General features: G+C 59.0%; 8 protein-coding genes across 8 annotated transcripts; 4 read left to right on the top strand and 4 right to left on the bottom strand.

The window, feature by feature from the left end:
• Window positions 1–122: 122 nt before the first annotated feature.
• Window positions 123–3,873, top strand: M421DRAFT_72499 (uncharacterized protein; the record flags this gene model as incomplete). Its single annotated transcript, XM_033596890.1, has 3 exons — window positions 123–2,928; window positions 2,978–3,275; window positions 3,327–3,873. The coding sequence occupies 3 exons, from the start codon at window positions 123–125 to the stop codon at window positions 3,871–3,873; spliced, it is 3,651 nt and encodes a 1,216-aa protein (XP_033444708.1).
• A 436-nt stretch (window positions 3,874–4,309) lies between these two features.
• M421DRAFT_18430 (uncharacterized protein) lies at window positions 4,310–6,286 on the top strand (the record flags this gene model as incomplete). Its single annotated transcript, XM_033587922.1, has 1 exon — window positions 4,310–6,286. A coding segment is annotated over one exon (1,977 nt), but the record flags the coding sequence as incomplete, so codon positions are not given.
• A 444-nt stretch (window positions 6,287–6,730) lies between these two features.
• Window positions 6,731–7,543, top strand: M421DRAFT_279086 (uncharacterized protein). The gene has a single exon (XM_033588893.1). It carries the CDS (start codon window positions 7,044–7,046, stop codon window positions 7,494–7,496), a length of 453 nt encoding a protein of 150 aa, XP_033444706.1. The 5' UTR covers window positions 6,731–7,043; the 3' UTR covers window positions 7,497–7,543.
• A 393-nt stretch (window positions 7,544–7,936) lies between these two features.
• M421DRAFT_8757 (uncharacterized protein) lies at window positions 7,937–9,864 on the bottom strand (the record flags this gene model as incomplete). Its single annotated transcript, XM_033597606.1, has 2 exons — window positions 7,937–9,581; window positions 9,629–9,864. 2 exons carry the CDS (start codon window positions 9,862–9,864, stop codon window positions 7,937–7,939), a joined length of 1,881 nt encoding a protein of 626 aa, XP_033444705.1.
• A 714-nt stretch (window positions 9,865–10,578) lies between these two features.
• M421DRAFT_103774 (Metallo-dependent phosphatase) lies at window positions 10,579–11,903 on the top strand (the record flags this gene model as incomplete). The annotated part of the gene is made up of 2 exons (XM_033586939.1): window positions 10,579–10,735; window positions 10,786–11,903. 2 exons carry the CDS (start codon window positions 10,579–10,581, stop codon window positions 11,901–11,903), a joined length of 1,275 nt encoding a protein of 424 aa, XP_033444704.1.
• Window positions 11,904–12,333: 430 nt separating this feature from the next.
• On the bottom strand, window positions 12,334–14,498 carry M421DRAFT_8755 (dipeptidyl-peptidase III; the record flags this gene model as incomplete). The annotated part of the gene is made up of 2 exons (XM_033597605.1): window positions 12,334–14,308; window positions 14,362–14,498. 2 exons carry the CDS (start codon window positions 14,496–14,498, stop codon window positions 12,334–12,336), a joined length of 2,112 nt encoding a protein of 703 aa, XP_033444703.1.
• Window positions 14,499–14,883: 385 nt separating this feature from the next.
• On the bottom strand, window positions 14,884–15,990 carry M421DRAFT_103773 (glycoside hydrolase family 16 protein; the record flags this gene model as incomplete). Its single annotated transcript, XM_033586938.1, has 1 exon — window positions 14,884–15,990. One exon carries the CDS (start codon window positions 15,988–15,990, stop codon window positions 14,884–14,886), a length of 1,107 nt encoding a protein of 368 aa, XP_033444702.1.
• A 1,096-nt stretch (window positions 15,991–17,086) lies between these two features.
• M421DRAFT_72368 (UBC-like protein) lies at window positions 17,087–18,361 on the bottom strand (the record flags this gene model as incomplete). Its single annotated transcript, XM_033596871.1, has 1 exon — window positions 17,087–18,361. A coding segment is annotated over one exon (1,275 nt), but the record flags the coding sequence as incomplete, so codon positions are not given.
• Between the last annotated feature and the right edge of the window lie 688 nt (window positions 18,362–19,049).

Here is a 19,049-nt window from a genome sequence, read left to right as displayed (position 1 = left end):
GGCTTCGGTGAAGCGCATCTTTTGTTTGCTTGGAGCTGCACCTCCGCGTCCACCGCAGCCCCACCACGCACAACCTCGACCGCTTGCGCGCATAGCCCACGACACTTTCGTATGCGAGCAGGATGGTAAAAAGTGGAGGCGCGTGTCTCTACAAAGAGGCGCGACTGAATATTGAGCCCGCCTTTCCCGGGTCGACCGTCTCTTTCACACTCCCGGCGCACACCAATTCAACCTTTGGTACACGCGCCACTGCAAAGCGCACTGTCATCACAGAGCAGTATGCCGACCAGGACGAAGAGTCGTTCATGCGCCGCAACCTAGCCACTGATGGTTCATTGTTCTTTCGAAAACACCATGAATACCCGCGAACTTTTCTTTGGCGCGTCCTGAACAACAGGAACATTCTCGAGATTCAGGCCGCCGACCTAGACCACGACTCGAGCCACAACCTCGAGGCCAACCTCACGCTTCTGCTCAAGTTCCCATCACCGATTCGTCCGTTCTGTGTCGCATTCGCCGAGCCCGTCGACCGCGATGCGCTGACCGTGTTCGCGATCACCACCGCAAACGAGCTCTACACCATCACCCTCCACCGCGATTTCTTCACGAGCCCCGCAGCCTCAGAGCAGGAGATTGAGAACTGGTGCAAGACGTCAGAGCCCGTCCTGTTCAGCGGTCGTATTCCTTACAGGCTCGAAAGCTTGGCCGTGGATGATCTGCTCGTATCGCTGGACGATGGCGCGATCTGCCGTCTGCTATGGGACAGGGACAACAAAGTGTGGGAGGGCTCGCGGTACCAGAACAGCAACTGGTCGGTTCGTGGACTTCTGTCGTGGAAGACGCAGCCCACGGTCAGGTTCGACAGTGCAGACTTCGCTGCCTCTGCAGCCGCAGCTGTAGCGCTGTCGCCAGACAAGCAGCACATTCTCTCGGTTTCTCTGGATCACACACTACGAGCCTGGAACGTAGCCTCAGGAAAGCCTGGCGCGCAGACTGATCTGCTTGGGCAGTCAGGCGCATTAGAGAGGACGAACGCAAACGGGCATGCCAATGGCAATGGCTCGTACTTCATTGGGTCATCGCAAGCGAAGCTCATGGCTGTTCTGGACATTCCAGGCGGTGTTGAGGGCGCGAACTACCACATCGTCACATACTCCCCCAAGCAGCACCAGTTCAGATTCTGGGGCGTACGAGATGGAGATGATCTGCACAACGGCATCGTCGACGTTCAACCGCTTGTCGAGTTCGTACCGCCGGTCGACGAACTCATGAACACAACGGTGTGGTCTATGGAAGAGTTCCACGTCATCCCTGGACCAGCTGGAACGTGGAGGGGCACAGAACTGTGGATTCGTGCTAGATCTGGACCCAGCAGCAGAGTCTATTCGCTGAAGTTCGACCTTCACGACGAGCCTGATAGCTTGGAGAGGGTCTGGAAGCACGAGTGGGTCTCGGTTGACGCTGGGCCATTGACGGTGGAAGGACTGAAGCGCAGCCCCACCTTCCCAGATCAACAAGACACCGCCAACGATGATGTTGACACCTCTGGGCAATGGCTTGATTTTCTTTTCTACCCCGGACGATTCACGACCGCCACTTTGGAAACAGCTCTGAACATCTTTGCTCGAGGCATTGATAGAAAGCGACCAAGCAGGGCGGTAAGCACGGGGTCTCTGAAGGAGCGCATATGCTCAACAGTATCAATGCTTGCAGCCAAAGCACCCAATAGTACCCGCGATGTAGATGATTTTGAAGATGCAGTCTCGGCGCAATGGCAGGCGTTCTACGGCTTGGTCAAGGACCTACACAAGAGAAGGGGCGAGTCGCTATCGCTTGTCTACGACGCTGAGATGTCTGCGCCATGGCTGGTGCTCAGCGATTACGTTTCGGCCATCCGCGTTTGCAGCGAGCTCGAGCTTACGACGCTCAACGCAGCGGCATTGACCAGCACGCAACCTCTGAGGGGTCCTCTCGCCAGGGCTTTGGACAAGTCGACGCCTGATGTGGCCCGTCTCTTGAACGCAGCCTCCTCATTCCGACAAAGGCTACCTTCGTTTGTACAGCGTGGGGTCGAACGCCAGCTCGAAGCCGATGCACTTCAAAGCCGATCGCTCACAGTCATTGATCGCATGGAACTGATTGAGTCACAAAGCGAGCTCGTGCAACATGTGTCGGAAGAGGATCTGGCTCTTATTGTAGATGAGCTCGGGACAGAGATCAAGGACCTCAGCAGCGAGACGTTCTTGCAGGCCATCCGCATACTGCCCTTCGACGAGGAAGGTCGACCGAACAACCGCAAACAGCTCGCACGCTTCGGGTTGAATGCATTGCTGCGTGTCTCACAGGAGACATTAGAGCGGGACTACCATGCGGTACTCGATCTGCTGGTACTCTTGCTGGTCATGTTTGTCGAGCTCGAGGGGGATCCGCCGGAAGGCTTCGACGCGACCGAAGTCTTTGTTGAGTTGGCGCTAAAATTCAGGGACTACATGACAGTATCATGGCTAGCCCGCACAGTCTGGTCTCACCAGACCTCCACAGGGCCTGCCTCTGAGGCTGTGAACCGAACACTGAGCGAGAACCTCAAGACAGGGAAGAAGCTACCCATCACGCAGACAGTAATGGAAGGCATCTATGGCATCCGATTCTTTGATCTTCCGATGCCAAAAGGCCTAAGGGCTCGTCAGCTGACGTACTGGGGCCGCGCCTGGGTGGCTTCAATGTTCAAGGACGAGTACATGTATGACTCTGTCGTTGAGGACAACATGGGCATCCTGCTCTATCAGAAGGAGTATGACCTCGCACTGGACTTTGCGAAGTTCCTCACCGATGGCAACTGGGCTACCTACTTGAAGGCCCGACTACATGTTGCTCTCGGCGAGAATGCACTTGCCTCCGTCTACTTCCAGAAGGTGGCATACACACTCGGTGAGATCGCAAAGCGACCCTCTGAAGGTCAAAATGCTAACATCCGCAGCTCTGGGCATGTTTAGCGTCGAAGATGTCGACTCTGTAGGTCTCGTATCCGAGACCGATCGCAATCTCTTTTCCGAAGGTCTTGCCAAGTACTACAGCCATGTTGTGGGCTTGTTTGAGAAAGTGAAGGCTTACTCATACGTTGCTGAGTTTGCACAGCTTGGGCTTCGATCATTGACAGGTCGGGAAGATCAAGAGACAAAAACCGAGCTCCTTCAACGCTTGTTCTCTGCATCGATACAAACAGCCAGGTTCCAAGAAGCCTACACGGCAATGACGCGGCATAGTGATGCGGCTTTGTAAGTAGAGAATTGCCAGGGTCCGTTCTACAAGACTAATCGATCTACTAGGAAACACTCGTCCCTTCAGACCCTAATCATATCCATGGTCGGACAGTCGCAAGCTGCGACGCTCCTGATGTTCCCTTTTGTGGGTCTTGCGGACGACGTCGACACCATCCTATCATCACTGTGCCACAAAATACTGAACGTAGGATCCGGACCTCCATACCACCAGATCCTCTACTCCTTCCGTATCTCGCGCAACAACTTCCGCGGCGCAGCGTCGATCCTCTACGAACGACTGCAGCGCCTCAAGACAACGTCATCGAAATTCCAGGATCCTGCAAACGACTCGCTGATCCAATCGTACCTCATGATCATCAACACGCTCTCCTCCGTCGCCAAAGAGGACGCATACATCCTCACCGAGCAAAAGATCGATGAGACAGCGCCGCCACAATGGGGACTGGGGAAGGCAAAGAAGCTACTCAAGCGGCAGATTGTTACGCTCGATACGCTGAGGAAGGAGTACCAGGCTGAGCTTGATCGGATAGCGGCGATTGAGAGTGGACAGTTTCCGTTTGTGGATCCGGCGGATGATGTGGATATCCTATGATTGTAAGATTACTGCAGCGCGGCGTTCTGGATTCAGAGGTTGCACAGGAAGTTTGAAGCCAAAATGGCGAATCTTGAATGATACAAAGCACAACAAGGCAGGAATATCATCGAGCATGACACTTTCTTCACTTTCAAGACGTGTTCCTTTGAGTCTACTCCCTGAATATCTAAACACATTCCTGCCGAATGCCAAGACTAACTGGTCGGCGTTTGCTGAGCAGTCTCCGATCAGACGATGATCTTTGACGAGTTCACCAAAGTTGGATTGCACCACTACAGACGCCGATTTTCTCGATCGAAGCTGCTCAGAGGGCAACTGTAGTCTCCGCAACCCCTGCCCTCCATTCTCGTCCCCCAAAGTGCGTCGAATCGCCCCACGCCCCGCGATTCGCATCGCCGCCGCTCCGCACACGGTGCAGCATGCCCTGGTAGCAATGCTGGCTCTCTGGTCCCGGGCAGCGCAGACCCCGGGATCCTGTCGATGCATTGTCTGCGGCAGTCGAACGGTGCACAGTGGCGCGAGCAACACCCTCCGGACGCAAGCACGGATACAACCCACCGTCCCCGCCGCCGGGATCGCCATCGATGCGCGCGCCAGACCAAGTCGGCAGCTGTGGGAGGAGGCGGTCGATTCGTTAAAGGAGGCCCTTGAGCGTCCGCTCGACTCCCCATTGAAGGTCAGCGGGCATGGAACGGGAGGCTTCGAGTCGATTGATCATGTCCCTCTGGAGCGACTGCCCCGGGATCTTGACTGGACTCGAGTCACGCAAGTCGCGGGCATGGATCTAGCAGATGATCAGAGGCTATCGCACAGGATGCATTCACGCGCCTACGACGACCCAGATGGAGTATGGGAAGAGCTGCGATGGGACTCACGGTCTCCGGGCATGCAGCAGCTCCAGTGGCCGGCCAATACAGGACACAAAATGAAGCCATACAACCTGCCGCCGCAGTCGCTGTGGGCCGTGGATACGGCCAGGATGGCATCTTTGCGGAGACGACACACATGGAAGAAGCTCGCTATGCAAGAGCTGTGCACTGCAGTCCTCATATACTCACTTCTAAGACGTGTCAGCGTGCCCGGGTGGGCGCGGGGGGAAGTAGCTCCGCAGATTGAGACAGTGGCCTCTCTCGACGGCGCACAAGCCAGGAGTGCACGGAAGGAGATACTTGCGAACATTGTACGGCTGCATCTCACCCCTGTGGACACTGAGCTCGACGACGCATTGCAGGCGCAGATCTGTCCAGACCAGCCCGGGGTTCCGCAGTACCACCAGGACCCTGATGGCCATTTCTACGAGACCAGCCAGCGGTTGAATAGCGGTCTGAAAGAGCTGCTGCGTCACGACTCCAGGAACAAAAAGAACGAGAAGGAAGCTGCGGTCGCAGTCGCCAAGATTTGCCACAACCTTTTCGTCTCTTCAGCTCCGCCGGATGTTCAGACATTCAACATCCTCATCGCTGGCTTCAAGAGATGGCGATGTCCGGAGATGGTTGACGACGTTATACTCGCCTTCCACGGGTCCAAGATACGGCCAAACGAGATCACACTACGCTACATTCTCGGCCACTACATTTCCGAACGACGACCGGACGGTTTCGCCCGATTTGTCGCCTGGATGCGCGGCGTTGGCGATGCATTGATGCTTGCCGACCCGGACGTCACCATAAATGAAGCCGGCCAGGGTCGTCTGATCCGCAAGAGTGCTAACAAGGTCTACCAGAAAGTGTATCCCACGCCCATGGTGTTCGGCGCCCTGATTGGCGGCGTGATGAAGTTCGGCGGCTTCGAGCGTGCGCTCGACGTCTACTACGAGATGAAAGCTGACGGATGGGGTCTCGATCTGGCCAGTCTCACGCGCCTGCTGGGCGACTGCGTCCGCCGCGCCGACTGGCAGGGCGGCCTGTACATCTGGGACGAGATCAACAGTATCAAAGACCTGGCCATGCCGCGGGACATGGCCAAGGCATACGAGTTCATGCTCAGCCTGTGCTCCGTCACGGGGAACACCAGCGCCTTTAACCAGCTCCTCGCCGAGGTAGCGAGCAGAGGCTTCGACCGCCACGAGATCCTCAGTCGCGCGCTGCGCACAACGCGCTGGGCGCAGGCCAAGCGGGAGAATCTGGCACCGGCCTGGGCCGCAGACAACCTGCTCATCGCCGTGTCCAGCTTCGTCAAGGACCTGAAAGAAGCCGACCCCGGCGTGACCCCGGACTTCAGCATCGACGACCTGATGTACGGCGCGCCCGTCGTCGAGGGTGACGACAGCATGCCCATCGACAACCTGCGCGACTGGGACGACAGCGCGCCCGTCGAGGTCGAGGTCTCGGAGCAGCAAGCTCAGGATCGCACCGAGACGTGGGCCTCGTGGGTGGAAGCTGAGTTTGGAGAGCGGCCCCGCGATCCGGATGCGCACGACTGGCTGGCTGCGACGGCAAGCAAGCCCATCGCGGTCGAGCCTGATGCCACCGCCACCAAAGAAGCGTGGGAGACGTGGCTCGCAGCCGAGTTCGGCGCGAAGCCCAAGGACCCAGAGCCGTAGGGGGCGAACGGAATCGGTCGCACTGTACAAGGAGCATTAAATCGGCGTTGCGGTGCGGGTAGCATTGGGTCGGAGTCTGTCTGGACACCACACATGTACGGAATATAGAAGGAGGGTCTAGACTCGCGCATGTATAGTATGTCACTGTATACCAGTACCAGACCGCGCGAGCAGGCGGATCCCTGCGCGCGCGGGTTCTGTGATTTAGCCGCACTGTGCAAAGTGTAAATAAATAGACTTCGCTTCTGCATGTTCATCGCATCGCATCCATACCTTCCCCATGCAGACGGTGCACCGGCGCGACACTGTCTAGAGCAGTCATTGCAACGCGTAGACAGCGCTAGCATCGATACTCGTCCAGCTAGCATCGATACTCGTCCAGCTAGCATCGATACTCGTCCAGCTAGCATCGATACTCGTCCAGCTCCAACGGCAGGCACACGCCTTCCTACACCAAAACCCCTCATCTCGCAGCTATACCCCTCCGTCTAGAACGCAGTCGTGCACGAGACGTACCATATATGATCCATCTCACCACCTTGACCGGTGCTCCAGCAGACCTACCATCCCCACCCACACTCTCCCTCGCACCACACCAACCAAGCAACCCACACCAACTCGCACAATGCACAACATCCTCGCCCTCACGCTTGCAGCAGCGGCAACACTGACTTTCACCGCTGCCCTCCCCACGGTAGCCCTCACCTCATCCACCTCTTCTACTCTCACCTCTTCCAGTCTCACCTCTTCACTCTCACCTCTTCACTCTCACCTCTTCACTCTCACCTCTTCACTCTCACCTCCTCTACCCTCATCACGAAACGGGATAAGAACTGACAAGGCCCAGCCACAGCTCAGCGACACCACGCCCGGCTCGACTATCGAGCTGGGCGAGCCCTCATCCGAGACAACATGGGGCAAGCGGGATCTGATCATCACCACGCCCGGCTCGACTATCGAGCTGGGCAAGCCCTCATCCGAGACAACATGGGGCAAGCGGGATCTGATCATCACCACGCCCGGCTCGACGATTGAGCTGGGCAAGCCGTCGACCGAAGTAACCTGGGGCAAGCAGTAGACTGGACGAGTACGGGCGTCGAGTCAGGGCGTGCGGATAGTATAGCAATTCATGTCTACATTCTTGCTCTCGCAAAGCTGTTCTGCCATATGATATCAGCTACCTCTACCAACGTGATGCTCCCAGGCGACCTCACGCCACTCAAGCTGTGGACCTGTCCTCTGAACATGTTGGTGTATCATGTCGTCTTGACCCATGGCTAACAAGACGGTACTCGGAAATGCATTCGCTTTGGTGTAAAATGTCGCGGCGGACACGTCGTTAAGATGCATGGGGGTTGGTGCCGCAGCAAATCCGGGCGATTGCGCCCACGTGTTTGGCCTCGATCAGCCTTGGGATAATGTCCGCCGCTGGCTTCGTGCTGGCACTTTCCATCATGTGAGATCATGGCGTTGTGTGATAGTCAAAGGCGGCCCTGATAGTGGAAAGTAGGCTTCACCTCATGTAGCGGGGCCGACAGCAGGAGTGGGAGCGGGCGCTGAATGAGCGGCAGCCAGAGCAGGTGTGGTGGGTCCAGACGCAGACGCAGCAGTATTGGCTCCTCCGCGTGCACCTCCACGTCCTCGACCCCGGGGCCCGAACCCTCCGCGACCGCCGCGGGCTGGTCCAAGGGGCGATCCATGGGGTGGTCCTTGGGGAGGTGCATTATAGCGGGGAGGTCTGACCGCTGGTGCCTTACGCTCGAGGACCTGAACAGCGCCCTGTGCAATCTTGATAGGGCTAGCAGCCATGGCTTTCTGCAGGCCTGCCGGTTCTGCAAAGTCCACGTACGCGAATCCCTTGCGCTTGTCGATCTCGACCTTGTCGAGTGCGCCGAATGCCTTGAGCGCCTCCTCAATCAATGGCTCGGTGATGCCCTGCGATGGATTGGCGTGCTTGAGGAAAGCTTGCTTGCTCGTGGCATCAGGAACAGGCTTAGTAGGCGTGGGCCTGGCCGCAGGGGCTGTGGGCGTAGCCGAGGGTGTCGAGGCTTGTGCCTTTGATGGTCCTGGCGTCGTTCGCATTGCGGCAGACTCGGTTGGAGTTCGTGATGCCGCGGGCCCTTTGGGTGCTGCTGGTGTCTGCGCGGCCTGGGGCTTCTTCAGGATCTGGGGCGTCGGTGCTGCTGGAGCTTTGGCCGCAGCTGGAGACTTTGCGCCGCCTGATGGAGCTTTGCTGTTCGTTGTGTCGACCAACGAGGCCTTGAACGCTCTTCGTTCAGCGCGCGTAGGGCGCTCCTTCTTCTGCGATGCCTGCGATGCCTGCGCTGCCTGCGCTGCCTGCGCTGCCTGCGCTGCCTGCGCTGCCTTGTCAGCTGATGCTGCGGCGTTCTGAGCCACGGGTGCACCCTTGGGCTTCGATTCGGCGGCAGGCGTTTCCTTGGCTGGGGTTGCTGCATCGCCAGAAGCAACCTCACGCTTCGTCCCACGTCGACGGTTAGGAGTTGGTCCAGGGCCCAGACCGAGATCGCGTTGGAGCATCGACTTTGCAAGAGCGACATTACCGCGCTTGCGCTCTGGTGGTGGGCCGGCTGCAGTCTTGTCCGCGAGCACCTTCGAGGTCGAGGCCTCTTTGTTGAGGATCTTGACAGCCTCCTTGGTGGCTTGGGCCTTGTCGGCTTTGCCTGATCTGCGGTTCTTGTCCCCTGCTGTCTGCACATTCTCCTTGCCGGGCTTGGCCAGAATCTTCTTCTCTGCGCTCAGGTCCTTGTCTCCACGTCCAGATCGTCCCTTGCTGGGCTTGTCCTTGTTCGCCTTCTTCTCGCGCAGCGCCTCAATGAGAGGCGTTGTCCTGACCTTTGTGTCCTTCGATTCGGCCTCGGGAGCAGCAGGCTTGCTGATGGGATTGGTCAGACTCTCGAGGAAGTCCTTGAAGTCCTGGTCCTGGTCGATGGTGCCCTGGCGGTTATCATTCCTGCGGCGACCACCGGGCATTTTGGGGTAAGGCGCAAACTCGAGCGTAGGGGCACCGACAAGGGCTGGATCCTGCCATGACTTTGCGGCATCGTGAAAGGTGAGGGCACGAACGTGGTCTCCGAGCTGGATGACAAAGTCTTGTTTGATAACGTGCAAGTACGCGCGAGAGGGCTTGGACGGTTTGGCCGCACTGCACACACGTCAGACAGCTCTTGCGCGAATACGGCAGTCACATACTCTTTCGAAATCTTGCCCTTCCTGTACGTGAGCCAGTCAACCTTACCGGCGCCGACTTTCCATTCGTCACCGACCACGGTCTCGAATTCGGCCTTGGTCAGGCCTGGGGGCAGACGGCGCAAGACGAGCTTCAGACGGGGTTGAGCAGCCTTGGGGCCACGCGGTGGCTGGGCAGGAGCATTTCGGTGCAGGACTGCAACAGGCAGGACGCCGTTGACGCCCGCCTGAGGGGCCATGTGGGGGGGTCGTGCTAGGGCCGTGAGAGTGAGGTCGACGGTCGATATTTGGGGTCAGAACCGGCTTTGTGGCTGTAGCTTAGTCAGTCGTGAACAGGAGGCTGGAAAGAACACACACTGTGCGCTCCAGCAAACTAGCACCTCTTGCGAGTGAAAGCAGGGCGGGACAAGCTTATCGAGGGCGGGTCCCGCGGCGTTGGGGTGAGGGAGGATGGAGGGGAACAGCGATTTCGATGTGCTAACATTGGAACCAGCGGACAGTGCAGCACTCAGAGGCAAGCACACAGCAACGCGACTGCTGCTTTGGGGCCAGACACAAAGACAAACAAACAATGACGCAGGCGTGCAGACGCGCTCAGGAAAGAGAGGCAGTCGCGACTTGCCCATGTCCGGCGCATCGTCGGCAAATACTAGCGCCGAGGGGCTGTTGCGCCACAGGGCACATGTACGTGCATGCTCAGGGCCGCGAGCGTCGCACATGCCCGTCCGCTGCTGTTCGACGTCGTACCTTGAGGCTTGAGCGCCGGGAGCTTCTACAGCGTCTGTCGACCTTCACCGTCACCACCGCCCGCCCGTGCAATCGCTGGGCGCCGCTACGTCACGCCCCGAGCCTCCACCCCCTCCCCACCGTCACACGACCGACCGGCTTCCCACCCTCACCGCCGTCACGGCGCCCTCTGCGCTGCCGCCGACGACACCTCAACCCCCGCCGCCATGCCCAAAGACAGTGACGTACCCCAGCCGGGGCCCGCGCGCCTCGCCAAAGGGGCCGGCCCCGACGAGTGGCTGGAGCAGGCGAAGCAGTGCAAGTACCTGCCCGAGGCCGACATGAAGCGGCTGTGTGAGATTGTGAAGGAGTGTCTGATGGAGGGTGTGTAGTCCCCCTCTGCAGCCAAGAGCGTCCGTCTGATGTGCATTCAGAGTCCAACATCCAGCCCGTGCGCACGCCCGTCACCGTGTGCGGCGACATCCACGGCCAGTTTTACGACCTGCTCGAGCTGTTCCGCGTCGCCGGCGGCATGCCCAATGACAGCCCGCAGGCGCCTCAGGCGCCGCCCGTCACGCTGCCCAGCCAGATCAACCCCGCCGATCTCGAGCCGCCGACGAGCATCACGGACCCCAAGGTCAAGCGCAAGATGAAGCGGCGGTTCCAGCGCGACCCCAACTACATCGGCCCGGCGAGCCCGCCGGACGGCGACGGCGACGACCTGGAGGGCGACGACGACGACGAGGAGACGCGGGGCCGCAGCCGCAGCGTGCACGACCGGCGCAGCACAGGCTCCTTCTCGGACGCCGGCTCGACGCGCAACACGGTGGTCGGCAACGGGCAGCAGAACTTTGTCTTCCTCGGCGACTTTGTCGACCGCGGCTACTTTAGCCTGGAGACGTTCACGCTGCTCATGTGCCTCAAGGCCAAGTTCCCGGACCGTGTGACGCTGGTGCGCGGCAATCACGAGTCGCGGCAGATTACGCAGGTCTACGGCTTCTACGAGGAGTGCCAGACCAAGTACGGCAACGCGTCGGTGTGGAAGGCGTGCTGCCAGGTGTTCGACTTCCTGGCGCTCGCCGCCATTGTCGACGGCAAGGTGCTGTGCGTCCACGGCGGCCTGTCGCCGGAGATACGCACCCTGGACCAGATCCGCGTCGTCGCGCGCGCCCAGGAGATTCCCCACGAGGGCGCCTTTTGCGACCTGGTCTGGAGCGACCCAGAGGACGTGGATACGTGGGCTGTGTCGCCGCGCGGTGCAGGGTGGCTGTTCGGCGACAAGGTCGCCAGCGAGTTCAACCACGTCAACGGCCTGCAGCTGATTGCCCGCGCCCACCAGCTCGTCAACGAGGGCTACAAGTACCACTTCAAGGACAAGGATGTTGTTACCGTCTGGTCCGCGCCGAATTACTGCTACCGCTGCGGCAATGTTGCGTCTATCATGAACCTCGGCGAGGACCTCAAGCAGGACTTTCAGATCTTCAGCGCTGTGCCGGATCATCGCCGTGCTGTGCCTGCTGGTCGTGGCGGACGGGGTGAGTACTTCTTGTAGTACTTTTAGCAGTACTTTTAGTAGTATTTCTAGTAGTATTTCTAGCAGTACTTCTAGCAGTACTTCTAGCAGTACTTCTAGTAGACGTGGGTTGCAGGGTTGGATACTTTGGTGCGTTAGGTGATTATTGTGCGACGAATACCCAATGATGATGGATGGATGGATGGATGGATGGATGGATGGACGGATGGATGGATGGATGGACGGATGGATGGATGGATGGACGGATGGATGGACGGATGGATGGACGGAATGGCATGGCATGATTGATGAGAGTGGTGATGCTGATAGCGGAGCATGTAGACAGACACGTACGATACGAACACAGACACGACTTGACACAGACACGACTTGACAGACACGACTTGACAGACACGACTTGACACAGACACGACGTGACACATGCGCAGAATGATTTCCATTGAACGCTTCAGACGTACTCCCTCTCAGCATAGCTCGCAACCATGCCCCTCGCATCTGCAGCATACTCGCGCAACTCCACCTTCCCCCCGCTCTCGACAGTGTTGGCCTGCACAAACACCTTCCTCGGCGTCTTCCTCGCCAGCACCGCAGGCCTAACCCTATTCTCATAAAACGGCTCAACGTCTGTGATATCATCATACATCTTCCTCGCCGCCACAACGTCCGCAGTGCTCTTGTACACATGCAGCCGCTGCAGATAGTCCTCGACTGCGGCGCGACCCAGATCCAGAATGCGCCCGCGCTCGATGCGGATCGTCAGATCGCCCAGGTCGTCGCGCGTCCACTCGAGCTCCGCAAACTCGACGCCCGCAGCGAGAAAGGTACGTAGGATGCTGAAGCGCGCCTGCATGTGCGCCTGGCCCCACTTGCGCGTCGCCGGGTCCCAGAACTCGAGCGCCACCAGGCCCGCGCGCGCCATGCTCAGATACGCCGTGTGCAGCATGTCGCCCGCGGGCCCGTCGAGGTCCACGGTGCCGTCACCCACGCCGAAGAGCGCTAGGATTGGAAATTCGCAGCTCAGCGCCATGGCGACGCATTCCGCGCGGCACTCCTCGTAGGATGCTGCTATGGCGCCGAACACGCTGCCCCACGTCTGGCCCGGCTTGTACCAGGTGCGGATCGGCGCGCCCGTGATAGGCGAGATGGGCGGGTTGGCCGGGTCGAAGTTGAATTCGCCGGGGGCGGTTTCTTGCAGCAGCTTGCCACAGCCGTGGCCCAGGAGTTCGTGCAGGCCGACCTGCACCTCGAAAGCCTGGTCGGCGTTCGCTTTGTACATGGCCTGCTGGGCGTCTTTGATAAAGGGGATTTTCTCGTTGGCGGCTTTGGCGCTGAGCACGTTGCCGAGGGACACGTTCTTGAAGCCAAAGTTCTGCCGGATGTCGTCGTAGTTGGGGATGTTGATGCCCGCGGGGATGCCGCTGCCGGCAAAGGTCAGCACCTCGAGCGACGTGAAGTCGGGGCTCAGGAACTTGTCCTTTTCAAACTCCTTGCCCCAGGGCAGCTTGGGGATGTACTGCGGCGCGCACTCGACCAGCTTGGAGAAGGCCTTGGTGCGCTCCTTGTTGACCATGGCCACGAAGCCCTCCCACTCGCCGCGGATGCCGTGCGGGTCGCGGTACGTCTCGATGAAGCCAATATCCGACTCGACCGTCGGGCCCTTGTCCATGATCCACGCGCGCTGGCTCTCCTTGAACGCCTCCAGCGAGCCCGTCCGGAAGCTCTTGGCGTACTCGTCCATCATCTTGACCTCGTTATCGTTGGCCGCGTACTTTTTGGCCTGCTCGATGTGGTGCGCGATCAGTTCCATCTCGCGCGAGTGGTCGCCAAACACCAGCCTGACGCTCCTCCCATCGTCCAGCGTCCACTCGCTCTCCTCCACGTCTCTCTGCGCCGGCGACGGCTCCTCCAGCGCCGAGGCAATCAGGACCTCGAACCCGTCGCCCGTCTTCCGGATGCGCGTGTTCTCGGGCAGAAGCCCCTTGTTCTCAAGGAACCCGCTCACGCCCGTGATGTCCTCCTCGGTGATGGTCGGCGAGTCGGGGTAGTACGTCGACACATGCCCCGCGCTGGGGTACCCCAGGTGCAGCTTCGCCCGATCGTCGCCGGCGAAGATGGCGTCTTTGAACTGCTCGTAATAGCCCAGCGCCTCTGTGGACGTGGTCGCCAGCGCCTTCAGCTGGCGGGGCTCGAGGCGCGGGACGAACTTGGAGTCGCCAAAGGACTTGAAGTTGCCAAGGTTGCCGAGGAACTGCGCGGCATAGTCGAGATAGGCGTCGAGCTCGTCACGTGACAGCCCAGCGTCGGTGGCGAGCCCATCGTAGTCGCCCTTGGTGTGCTTGTGCAGGGCGACGATGAAGTCGTAGATGGGCTCCGACTCGGGCGAGAGCTGGCGGAGCACGATGCGCGTCCCGGCGAAGCAGGCGCTGCCATATCAGCACAAGCAGAGACCAGTCTCGGAGATCTTGGAGAGCCCTACAGAGAGAGGTGGTGCGCATAGAGCTTCTCCTTGTCGGTCAGCGCCTCAAAGTGCGGCTTGATCACGAGCGGGACCACGGTGGGCGGGCTGTCGGCCAGATACTGCTTGAGCGTCTCTGCCGCAATGGTCGTGGCCATGGTGCAGTTGAGAACCTGAGCGTGGAGGCAGGTGCGTTGATCAAGGTGGGGGACGTGGGGGACGATAGCTAGAGAGGTGAGGTGGGGAACGATAGCTGGAGAGGTGACATGGTGGCACGTCTCCCACCCAACTCCCTTCACCCAAACAAAAAGGCAACATGTCTAAACAAATGTCTTCGTGCTACGTGAGTGACTCGCTATGCAGATGGTATCAAACATGCAAACTACAAAGCAACAAGCATGCAAACTGCAAACCAACAAGCATGCAAACTGCAAACCAACAAGCATGCAAACTGCAAAGTAACAAGCATGCAAACTACAAAGCAACAAGCATGCAAACTGCAAAGCAACAAGCATGCAAACTGCAAAGCAACAAACACGCCAACTACAAACCAACAAACACGCCAACAACACCAACCACCACCAACAGTCCCCACGACACACCGACCGCAGCAGCAGCGCTCTTGTTAACACTGACAACCTCGGGCGTGCCCTTTTGCGCAACATCATCGATCTTGCACACGACCTCGCAGCCCTTGCTCGCCCTCTTCTGATTCTTGCCGTGATACGCGCCGCTCGTGTTGAACGTCATCTCAATCCACTGGACGTGGAACTCGGCCGAGCCGCCTTCTGTCATATTCCCACTCCACTCGCCGCCATCGCTCCACATGTTCAGCACCATGTAACTCTGCACGCGCGGCACCGAGTACGTGTTGGCCGCGACCTGCCTGTCGTTGAGGAACCAGAAGCTGTTCTTGGGCAGCCAGTCGATGCGGTGCGTGTGCCACTCCTCCCAGCTGGGTAGGTTTGTGCTGGCGACGGACGCCTGCGCGATCTCGTTGCCGTCCTTGCCCACCGACGGCTGGTTCGTGTAGCGGATCGTGTCGAGCGGGTCGCGCGTCAGGATCTCAATGTCCGACTCGTTGTCGTCGTTGACAAAGGTGAAGAAGCCCGCGACCGCGCCTTTGTCGCCCACCACCCGCCCGTGCATCCGCATCGACACGTGCATCAGGTTCTTCTGCTCGTTCTCCATCTCGCCCGCCGACTGGTAGCCGTCTTCGCGCGACGTGCGGAGCGCGAGGTAGCTGGTGTCGTTCTCCTGCGCGAGGTAGATGTTCGCGTACGAGTTGGACATGGGTATGGGGAAGTCGTCGGTGGCCGGCTTGCTCCAGTTCTGCGTGCCCCAGTCGTACTGCCAGTCGTCGCTGTTGAACAGGTCGGGCTGCCACGTCGGCTCCAAGCCATCGCTGCCGTTGACCTGGCCCGGGGGGGAGGACAAGCCGCCCGGCAGGTTGCGGAAGTCGTAGAAGCGGTAGTACTGGAAGTACTCTGGCGTCGCCGAGTCGGCACCGGACTGGACGACGTAGCAGTTGCAATCGGCGTTGTTGTCCTTTGGCTTCTCGCTCCTCGAGGACGTGTACGGGCTTGTTGCGAGCGCCAAAGCAGCGAGGGGCAGCAGCGAGGCGCCGAGCCGAGCAGGAAAGGAAAGCATCGCTGCAGAACTCGCAGACGCAAGAAAATTAGACAATAAAGATGATAAGCGAGAGTATCAGAAGTCTGCAAGCAAAAGTGAACCAAAGATTGTCACCTGCAAAAGGCCATGGAGAAGAATTGAACACGCCTTGAACAATACCTGGCCAAACACCAAGCCTCGCTCCAAGGGCCCAGGAAGCTCATATACGGGCCTATGCTGCAGTCAGCCGGCTAGCACGCTTGGAAGCTACAATTCGATAGCGCAGCAGCACAAAAGCACGTCGCGGTTTCGCGTCTCCACACCAAAAGCATGCTCAGCCACCGCGCATCCAGCCGCTCCCACGAGGTGATCTCCTGAGCTAACCGCATCAGGCACGACACGAGTAGGGTGGTGTCAAAATAGACCACCGACCGCCCCGCCCGAGCGAGTATTTGACGAAGTAGGTATTTGACGACAGGTGAGCGGGTACCTTGCGGCTCTGACCACCGACGAAGCACGCCTCAATTACCACTCGTCCATCTTGGCGCAGACAAGCGCTGGGCGAGGAAGTGCGTTGTTGCTGTCGCTGTCTAGGGGTTGCTGTTGTTGTTGCTGTTGTTGTTGCTGTTGTTGTTGCTGTTGTTGTTGCTGTTGTTGTTGCTGCTGTTGTTGCTGCTGTTGTTGCTGCTGTTGTTGTCTAGGGGTTGCTGTTGTTCTTGTCTAGAGGTTGCTGTTGTTGTTGCTGTCTCCCGTAAGCGTGCAGCGCCACACCACAGTGCAGCACTCCACAGCACACCCCAAGCAGTCAGCACACGCAGTCAGCATCCCATCCTCGACCGCACGACCAAGGAAGGCACTCAACACGCCCAATCTCCTAGCGCCACAGCGCGGATCACGCCGCCGTTCTAGCTTCTGCTGGCCCTACCCGTCTCACTAGCACGTATTGGGCGGAAAGTTTGATCAAGGATAGAAAAATCACGGTTTAAACTTCAGGAGCACGACGTGCACACGGCCTCTTCCAGGCCAGGTGTTCTGCTCAGCTTAGGGGCGCCATCACACCATACAAATCCCAACCGGCTGGATCCAGACCACGGCCGCCCTTGCCATGCCGCATGCAAACGCCCATGTGATAGACTCAGAGCCGCCCGAGTCCCGTCCTTGGCCCAAAGTCGCCGCGATTATAGCGCTTGAGATCGCATCCGGCGCTCTTGAATCGCTTCATTTCCCACTGCCGCTTCTTGTCGAATGCGTCTCCTGCGAGCCTCTTCCTCGCGCAGTCTCGAGTCTCGCCGTCCGTGATGAGACCCGTCTCGTGAAGGATCGCAGCGTCTCGCCACGAGTATGAGAACTCTCTGTGCAGCGGATGCTGCTGGTTGTTTGGCTGGATGGCAGAGAAAGGGTTCTGATGCGAGTACTTCAGAAGCTCTGGCGTGTCGGTCGTAGGTTGTAGTGGTGTCGTGAGGTTTGGCGAGGTGGGTATGACCAAGGATGCGTGGTGTGATGTACGCTTTGAGGTTACAGTCGTAAAGGGGTCTGTGTCCTCGAGCTCCGGGGCAACTGCCAGTCCCCCCGTGTGCGAGTCTACAGGCAGCGCTCGCTTTGACGCGTCTTCCAGGGAAACAGTGGGCTCCAATCCACGGACGCCAAAGACATTGTGCTCGCGCTTTGGGCCAGGGAGCTTTCTGGGCGACCTCCTAGGGTCGGCAATCCAGTCGCTTTCATCGCTCTCTGGCTCCGTGGTGCGCCCGCGTCGCCGTGTGTTCTCTGCATCCTCGACGAGCGGCAGACGTTGCGGCTTCGAGGACGCTGGAGGTGCGGCTCCGACGCGCTCTTTCCCCTTGCCGCGGACCTCAGGCCTCGGCTCCCTCGCCGCAGGCTCTGCCGCTTTCTCCTCGCCGCGCATCCGTGCTTCCCTGACGTGCTCCGCGAGGGCGGCCGGCACGGACGCATGGATCTCGGTCATGAGCTTCGCTCGCCTGCAGAAGCCGGCCCAGTCCTCACTCGCAAGCCTGCCCGCCTCTTCGTTCAGCGCACTCGCCGGATTCGGCTGTATGAGCAGACAGGATATCGTGACAAGCACGTCCCGCAGCTTGAGCGTGCTACTCCAGTCCCGCTTCAGTGTCTCGACGCAGACGGCGCCCGAGCTCTCGTCCACATTCGGGTGCCAGCATCGCGTGCGGAAGAAAGCCGTGGGAGCGGACGTGGGATACGTAGCGGGGATGTCGAGGTGCAGTCGCCAAACACCGTTCGCGTAGGGTGTGCCGGCAGGGCCGGAGAGCAGGACATCAAGGGACGTGAGGTCGGCAGAGGCGTCTGTGTCAGGAGGGAAGAGGTAGTTTGGAGGGAGGCCGGCTGTGTGCAGGGAGCTGTGGTCGCCTGCGAGGCGCCTGAGCGACTTTGAGTTCTGAGCATGTCAGCAGCTGAAGCATGCGCAGCTATAAGCAGCCGAAGCGTGGCAACAGCGCCATGATGAGAGAAATGCTTGCCATGGCGGTGGGAGCGTGATTTGTGTCATGGGCGGCGAGCACACGAGCGCCCAGGCGATGTCGATTTGAGGTTGTTTGGGTGCAGCACAGCTTGTCCAGCCGTCATACCGCCGCGTTCACCAGGCGCGCTCGCGTCGCCCCACATTTTAGCGTTGACGCGGGAACCTGCAGGGATCATTGTGCACCTCGAAGAAGCTGCAAAACAATCGAGCAGGCTGCACTTGTGATTCGCTTCCGAGTAGGACTGGACCCCGGTCCAACAGGGATCTTCACATAGGCTAAACCATCTGGTTTTCGGCCACACCTAGTTTTCGGCCACCCAACCAAACCATACCTCACTATTTGGAGTCGTGATTTCTCAACAACAACGTTTATAATTGCCACTCTATACACATAGATTGAAGCGTGAGAGCTGCTGCTGCTGCTGCTGCTGCTTTTTTAGCCTCATCTTCTCCGTGCCTTGATGCCTGCTCAGCTTGTAATGCTGCTGCACGATCAATAGCAGCCTTAATGGCTTCAGCGTTGCTATAGCGCTTATTTGGGTTTACTTAAATGCACCTTCTTAAGCGTGTAACTGTACTACTATCTAGCTAATATTTAAGTTGTTAATTC

Source organism: Didymella exigua (genome assembly GCF_010094145.1).
Source record: "Didymella exigua CBS 183.55 unplaced genomic scaffold M421scaffold_38, whole genome shotgun sequence".
Taxonomy (NCBI): Eukaryota; Fungi; Ascomycota; class Dothideomycetes; order Pleosporales; family Didymellaceae; genus Didymella; species Didymella exigua.
This window is presented reverse-complemented; position numbering and strand designations above follow the sequence as displayed.

Coding starts and splice junctions, on each gene's coding strand:
- M421DRAFT_279086 (XM_033588893.1), top strand. CDS start 7,044: ATGCACAACATCCTCGCCCTCACGCTTGCAGCAGCGGCAACACTGACT.